Source organism: Saccostrea cucullata, unplaced genomic scaffold (assembly GCF_032062105.1).
Source record: "Saccostrea cucullata isolate Sc308-1 unplaced genomic scaffold, CSIRO_AGI_Scuc_v1 ctg1795, whole genome shotgun sequence".
NCBI classification, from domain to species: domain Eukaryota; kingdom Metazoa; phylum Mollusca; class Bivalvia; order Ostreida; family Ostreidae; genus Saccostrea; species Saccostrea cuccullata.
The window spans coordinates 1-8,719 of NW_026938671.1; the positions used below are offsets into that span (position 1 = coordinate 1).

The 8,719-nt window shown below is 31.3% G+C and overlaps 1 protein-coding gene across 1 annotated transcript; it reads right to left on the reverse strand.

The window, feature by feature from the left end:
- Positions 1-93: 93 nt before the first annotated feature.
- LOC134250834 (UTP--glucose-1-phosphate uridylyltransferase-like) lies at positions 94-4,568 on the reverse strand (the record flags this gene model as incomplete). The annotated part of the gene is made up of 6 exons (XM_062733174.1): positions 4,533-4,568; positions 1,696-1,830; positions 860-967; positions 369-551; positions 234-309; positions 94-186 (listed from the first exon to the last, which is right to left on the reverse strand). Coding segments are annotated over exons 1-6 (616 nt in total), but the record flags the coding sequence as incomplete, so codon positions are not given.
- Positions 4,569-8,719: the final 4,151 nt, after the last annotated feature.

Consider the following 8,719-nt stretch of genomic DNA (forward strand, 5'->3'; position numbering starts at 1 on the left):
TCGTTTCTGACACTGTGAAATCACTTACCTCTATCTGTTGAACGGTCAGATCTAGAAATGTGAGATCGTTTCTGACACTGTGAAATCACTTACCTCTATCTGTTGAACAGTCAGATCTAGAAATGTGAGATTGTTTCTGACACTGTGACATAATGTCTCTTACCTCTATTTGTTGAACAGTCAGATCTAGAAATGTGAGATCGTTTCTGACACTGTGACATCATGTCTCTTACCTCTATTTGTTGAACAGTCAGATCTAGAAATGTGAGATTGTTTCTGACACTGTGACATAATGTCTCTTACCTCTATCTGTTGAACAGTCAGATCTAGAAATGTGAGATCGTTTCTGACACTGTGAAATCACTTACCTCTATCTGTTGAACGGTCAGATCTAGAAATGTGAGATCGTTTCTGACACTGATGATGCTTTTGGGTCCTTTACATCCCATACTGGTTCCCAGCCCTCCGTTCAGCTTGATGACCACCAGTTTATTCAGTTGGTCTTTAATGGAGCTGGTCTCCGGAACTTTCAATTCATTGTACATTTTCACCTGTTTAATCAACATTCAAAAGATAAAATCAAAGAACTTGCATGATTAAAAATAAAAATATAAATGCTTTTTACTTTCTGTGCTTAAAGGCAAAAATAATTGATGCATATAATATTTCTTCATCTTATTAATCTCTTAATGCTTGAATTGATGTATATAACATAAAAAAAACTGTATATTTTAACTTCTTGTGCTTAAACAAAGACCTCAATAACAACTTCTGATTAATGTAAAGTCTTTTATCAAAAAAAATACCATTTTTTGGAGAAAAAATATGAGCTTGCTAAAATTAGCTATCAGAAACTTACAGCTTCTTGTGAAGCCAGTCTGATCTTCTCCCATTGGATGGCGTGTCCCGCCTCCTGTAAGTATCGCCCAAACAACTTCTCAAACTCGTCAAACTCCGCCCGAATTCTCTGTAAAAGGAAAAATAAAACTCATCAAACTCGGCTCGAATTCTCTGTATTAAAACAAAAACTCAAATCATCAAAATCGGCCCGAATTCTCTGTAAAATAAAAACTCAAAACTTTTCAAACGGTACCCTTCAGCCCAATTAATCTTGAAATTTTCAAACTACACAAAGCATTCACCACGGAGTTCACAAATAGAATACATGTACAAGAGTTTTGTATTCTTTATGAGACAAAAGAACATGTTCATCCAAAGGAAAAAGCAAAAATACAGTGTATTTCTAAATTTGTTCATCACTTGATATATCAAGCTTCGATCATCACTGATTTTTAACAAAAGGCAATACATGAATGATTTTGAATGAAAACTGATAAAAGATTACATGTGAATTAAATGGTATCTACATTGAACATCAAAAATATTTTCTTTTTCTTCTCTTTTTTTTGCCGAATCTGATCAATCTGAGGATACATACTGTTACAGTACATATTCTTAATCATGTTAATGACCCCCTGCACCTGATATTTTAATTCTTTGGGACAACCGTGACAATAAGACAATAGGAAAATTTTCCTATTCTCCTATTAAAATTCAGACTGTTGCTGCTCAGATTTAAGAATGGTCTCCCCTGAATAATATATGTACAAGTAAAATCTGTGCTTTACTTATCCTGTGTAACTGTTCCTTTATGAGTTGTTATACATTAAGGATGATCTCCCCTGATTTACTCACTTCCTGTAACCCAGGTGGCGCTGTCTGGATCAGCTTCTGCAGCTCCTTGTTCATGGCTTTCTGGGCATCCAGGCGGGTTCTCTCGATGAACTGGATATCACTTCCTGTCCTCCGATGCCCTCGCACAAATGCCGACTGGAAAAGGAAAGAGGAAGCCATAATGTATAGGCGGCCTATATATGTGGACCCTAGTTACATATCAAAAATGTACAGACAGCAGAGATATATATTTATGGCACGCCAAATTCACAAAAATGAGATAATCATAGTTTCACAATTGATAAACTAGGTTTATCGACTGTAAACTATAGTTTACAAACCGTAAACTATAGTTAACGATTCGTTAAGTATAGTTTTCATCTGTAAAACTATATTTAACGGTTGTTAACTATAGTTTACGAATGCTAATCTAAGTTTATCTGTCTGTAATAAGCGTTAACAATAGATTATGTTGATAAACATAGATTCACGTTTGTAAACTATAGTTTACAATCGTAAACTATAGTTAAGAGTTGTTAATCATAGTTTCACAAATTGTGAAACTATATTTATCAGATCGTTAACTATAGTTAACGGTTTGTAAACTATAGTTTACAAATTGTGAAACTGTATTTATCAGATAATCTATGTTTTGCAATCGCAAATGATTGTTTTCGGTGTTAAGTATAGTTTACGGTTGTGAAACATAGATTATCGCGTTAACTATGGTTTACAGATGTGAAATATAGATTAACGTTGTTAACTATAGTTTACGGTTTGTAAACTATAGTTTACAGTCGATAAACCTAGTTTATCAATTGTGAAACTATGATTATCTCATTTTTGTGAATTTGGCGTGCCATATATATTGCCTGCTCAGAATCATAGCTTCAGTAAAAACAATGCTAGACATTGCGAGTGTGCCTTATTCTACTATCAACGATTAGCTATGGGTCAAATTTTTTTCGTAGTCCAACTGAGTTGGAGCTTTGACTGTTATTTGTTTTTAATACATGTACTTCAGAATGTTGACATTTCTTTTACTTAAAATGTACAAGACCCTGTACTAAAATGTGTCAATTAAACAAAGCTGGTTTATCACATTAAAAAAATGCTAATTCTGTACTTCTTAATAAGATCAATTAACTTAACAAATAATATGTTTGTAAAATGTATACCAAGTCCAGAAAATCCATCCCAATTTAGCTCAGAAACACAATCTTAATTCAACAGACTATTAACAAATCCCATATAAATTTAACACTTCATACTAAATCAGCCGTACAGTACTTATTGGTAGAGCATGTCATTTTATCTCAGTTTCTCTATCTTTTCTCCAGCTGTTGTCCCAGAATTCCATTGTTTAGTATCATCCTTAAGATTAGACTGGATTTTGGAGACAGATATAATTTACACCTCTATAACTCATTCTATCATCTTAAATCAATGATGTACACGTGTGCCCTGGGTTTGTAAATACTGCTTTATAGATGGGAGACTTAATTGTTAATCTAAGAATTCACATCAATCAGCATTTCACAGGATTCACTGAAACACTTTAATTCACTAACAACGGGAACATGCATGCACATTCTTACAGGTATGCTGTGAAATCACTGTAATTTATGCAGTGTACAGGACATTCTAATTATCAGTACTTACAAGATTCTGCATTTTATTAACCATATACTATGAAATCACTTATTTTCATAGGGGTTTAATTTTCATTGTTTTCAAGGCCTGGAGAGATAGAGAGATCAGTCAATTTATGACCATCTTGAAGTGTAAAATTTCATATTATAAATGCATTAATTACTAATTTACTACAACAGTCAAACTAAATCCCCACAATCCAATATTATTTTTTTCCTCAATCCTCAAAAATTTTACCCCAAGAAAATATAAGAATTTTTACTGGTACAATAAGTGGAAATTGTAGTTAGTGTAATGCAAATTTTACCCTTGAAAATTGGTAAATTTGTAAAACATTAGGGAGAAGTAATTTTAGCAATTTTAAAATTATCACTTATAAGAAAATATTATATTAAATAAAATGCAATAAAAACACAGGGAGATAACAAACAAGTCCATAAACCATACAAAATAGGAGCAAAGCAAACGCAGACCTCCAAAACATCAGAGGTGGGATCGGGTGCCATGGAGGAGTGAGCATCCCCTGTCGACCGGTCACAATATCCAATTTTAGTAATTGCATCACCCTTGCTGAATATGCCAAAATTAAAACCTCCCTAAAAACTCTGCTTTCATGCTATCACCATCAGTACAGCCTGCATCATATGGCAATCTTAATGCAATATAATGCATGCATGAGAACGTCTATGTTATTCATAAAACAAAATCAAATATTTTAATACAATATTCCCTGAAGTAATTGAATGGTTTTTCAAAACAATGTACATGTTTAATTTATGACTTTGCAAAGTTCATTTAATGAATAAATTCCATTGCAAGTGAGTTATATTACTTAGAAGAATGAACTACAAACACTCAGTCAAAACAATTGATTCACAAGCAAACTCAATAAATATTTAGTTTATCACAATGGACCTAGGGATCCATCATGAAAGATAGTCTGCACTAAAACAAAAATCTCCAATTTACATGACCTAAAAAAACAAAACAAATGGAACTATATAGATAAAGGCCCAGTATACATGTATGAAATACTAGTTGACAAAAAATGTAAAGTTGAGCAATCAACTGAATGCACTGATAAAAACAGAACATATCTATTAGCTCCTTCATTGTCTAGTGCAAGGTTAGAATGACTAGTAAGACTTAGAACTGGAACTTTTTGATTTCTACACCAGGTTTTGGGGGTATACATATTTACTCACTATGTTCTGTGTAGCTGCCATGTCTCCTGTGGCCTAATTTCCCCTCAATTTACCTGTTCAGTACAAACCACTTATCATCTTACCTTGCTTACCTTGGGGATGTTTTATGTGAAGATAAGGCTATAAATATCACAAATAACAAAAAAGGCCTAAATAGCTCACCTTTCATTACACCACTGAAGTTTAATGAAAGTATAGTTAATATTTGTCCTCATGCAAAATAAATATTAAATGCACACTATAAAACTGCATGACCTTAGAAAGTGGAATAAAGAAAAAGAGGGGCATTTTAGCTAGCCTGATGATAATAAACAAATATAAACAAATCCATTTCTCACTTGGGGCACCAAAATTGAATCCAATGAAGATCTAGCATGCAAACTTGTGTTAATACAATTATACATGTACCACGATGTACACCAACAAAAATAACCAGGTGATTAGTGACAAAGGCAGAGGAAAAAATTTATGTGAAAAATATAAGGTCAGCACTTTATATATTACTACATGTATATGAGAAAATAGTATATTTATAACATTATGAGAATAATTTGAATAATATCCTTCCATTATATAATGTTTAATTATAATATGTCATTACTCTATTATAGCTACATCCATATAATAACTTAACAATCTAATGTAAGTGCCTTGAGAAATGAAAAAAAAAGTAGACTTACAAAGGCTTAACACATAAAAAAACTTACTTATTAACATATTTATTATCTAAACTCATAAGATCTACTTAGTTTTCTTAATTTTATTTCATCAATTCATTCCTTTATTGAGCCCAAAGACTTTTTACCTGCCACACATGGTGCCAGCTAGGTTCCATTTTTATCAGTGAAGATAACACTCATTTATAATATATAATTTCTTAAATCATTAATTACTTTGTGTTAGGATGATTTATGTAGTCTAAGATCTATACATGTATGAATATTTCATAACATTCTGAAAATAATAAAACATCGTTGACTACCATATTTATACAGGTGAGCTGTGTAGAACATATGACCATGATGACTGGCTAGATCATTACAATGAATTTCTCAGACTCTGTTGTAAAGATATCTTATTACACTGTGTACAGGTGAGCTATTCAGTATGTATGAATGGATCATTACATTCCCAAACTGCGTAGAAATTGATATATTTACAGAACACATAAATCCTGAATAAATCTTCAACTGAACCCCGGCAGGTAAAGTCAGCTCAAATATCATCTTCATTGATCATGTTGATATATACATATGAATTTTATCTTATTTTACTTTAAAGTTTTCTTTAATTAATAACTCCATCAGCAGGTTTTTCAATTTTCTAGGACAGTGTAGGACTTTTGAATGTAAGAAATAGCTCTGTCCATAACACAGATATTAGATAAAGAATTTTTTGCTATCAGAAAAAGTACCCCCTCCCAACACTCCTTATCAAATAAAGAACATTTAAGAGGCAGTCCACTGAAAATCAGGCAATGGGTGGCACATCGCATGTCATGGATTTTTATTATTTTTTGCATATAGGCTTATTTAAGCAAGTGTTTACACATGACAACATCAAAAAAAAAATTTAGTGCTCCACTAGTCCTATTTTTGGTAATTGCTCGATTTTAAGTGCAAAAAGGTCAACATGGGGTTAAAAAAAATTACTACGTTTTTATTTTGTTTTATATGTACCAGATACGCAAAACTTGGATGTGTCTATCAATATTATTTATACCATAGACTCTTATCTTTAATTTTAGTAATGAATAAGACTCCAATTTATATTTCTTTAGAAAAAAATATGTGGTCCAAAACTGAGTTTAGCAAGTAACTTTTTGAATTCATTATCCAATTTTCATTACGTTATAAAACCCAATACATTTCAATGACAGATTTTTTTCTCATGTTATTATGAATACAAAGTACAAACTTTTGAGTCACTCAATAAAATCAGTGGGCACCCTTATATTGAGAGAAATAAAAGGAGTCAAATTTACCTATGATTTACAATTTTTCACAATTAAACCGATCCCGACCGGAATTATATAAAGAAGGAAATACTATAATTGTAATGTTAAATTTGGCTCTTTTGTTGTAATATGGCCAAAAAAATTACTTGATATATTTTTGTACATGTCGTATGGGTGGCAGTTTTCTTTAGTTTTATAACTTTACACATTTTGCATTATTTTCAATCGGGATCGGTTTTATTTCAATCGGGATCGGTTTTTACCGTAAAACTAGAAATATTCTGCATTTAATGTATCAGAAAAAAATATGCTTGTCTTTTATTTCTGTTCAGTTAGTCAACTGTTTTAAAATAATTTTATCCATGGATTCAAATGTTTATACAATTTATTTAAAATACTAATGTCTTTTACGTACATGAAGATTACAATCATGTATAACATCTGTACGATTTCTTGATACTCGGTATTAAAAAACAAGTATTTGTACATGCATTATGCAACAACTGAGAGTAAACAGCTTATCTTTATTAAATATCTTATTTCCAACTAAAGTTTTTTTTAAAATTCTCTAGTGAATTAAAGAGTTCAATTCTATCATTGGCGAAAATATACTTGCACTACCTAAATGCAGAAAATATTAAAATGTGCACAGTCTCGACTTTATCCAAATTTTTTAAACCTGTCATCTATAAAAGCCGTTTCCCCTAAATTTTCATCTTATAAAATTTAATTTTATATTAATAAGAAAATAAGTTATTTCATACATAGTATTATGATTTAAGAGCCTAGAAATCGCAAGCAAAAAGCCGGGACGGGATGGGGGTGGGGGGGGGGGGGGGGGGGAAAGACGGCATATTAAAAAAAACTTTCATTAATGGGAAAACATTTTAGAATTGGCCAACATAGTCACATTTTTTAACTTCATATTGAATGGGAGTATGTGATTGTTTCAATCACCAAATTTAACCAACAAAAAACCCGAACAAAAACAATAAAAAACAAAAAATATGCCCACGAAATCTTCCGTTTTAGTGGCAAATTGAAATGGGGAGTTCAACAGTAATTTTCCTCAATTAATATTTTTTTAATAAAATATCTTTAATCGTACCGCGGATTGTTTACTTTGGTTTGACTGCATAGATAAATACACGTATATTCATTTTTTTTTGGTTTACAAATATCATGAAATAAACATTCTAACTCCGTTGACTTGAATTAAATGTTGCGTAAATCTAAAATATTCATCTCTCCTTGATAATCAGAAGAAAATAAAATATCTTCACATCCCAATTTTATAAGAAATATTCAATATAAACAATTAATTATTTGTACGCATAGCCTAGTAAATCAGTTTAAAAAATTAGTTCTCGGACATGTACAAAATTACTTATAGCTGAGACGTCGCCCGTGAAAAAAATACATTTTATATAAAAATATATGATTGTTTAACATGTAGGATAATGTACTCTGAAAAGTAATTGAACAGAAAAAGAGAAATTATTTATTTTTAATCGTTTTATTTGCGCTTTTATGCAAAGAAATTACAAACTTCTTTGGAAAACGTGTAACTATTTAATTGTGACGCAATATTAGTCAGGTGTATGACGTCACTGATACATCAATGGAAACGTGGATTCAACCTGAATAATACTGCCAATCTTAATCTAAATATTACGTTTGGAGGCGAAAATGAATTCTATTTTGAAAATAAAAAAGTAATTTTTTGTTAAATAATTTTAATTTGTGTATATATTCTAAATATTTCACTAAGATTTCGATAGTAAGGTGTTTAGCAGATTTACCGATGCCACGGGAGATAACTCTTACATCGCAAAATTTCATAAAAACGTCTCTGTATTTTGACAGAAAACTACTATCAAAAGTGTTTTGCCCACCAATTTTATTTTTGAAACTGAAAGACGAAATATTTCTAGATTTAGTTCAGCATGAATTATAGTCCTGTTAAATAAGTATTGGAAATTACAGTTCGTTGTTTCTGACCTAAATTCAATGGTTTATATAGCGGAATTCAAAAACACGAAACAAAAGGATATTTTACTAAATAAGCAATTTTAAAACAAATCTTCGATTACATTATTCCATTTGGACTACATTGATATTGTTTTCAATAAAATATCAAATATTCGTCACATTCGATGTGCCGCCTAATAATACAACCCTGCCTGGTTTTTCGGCGGACTACCTCTTAAGGTGTTTCGCTTCTGACGAA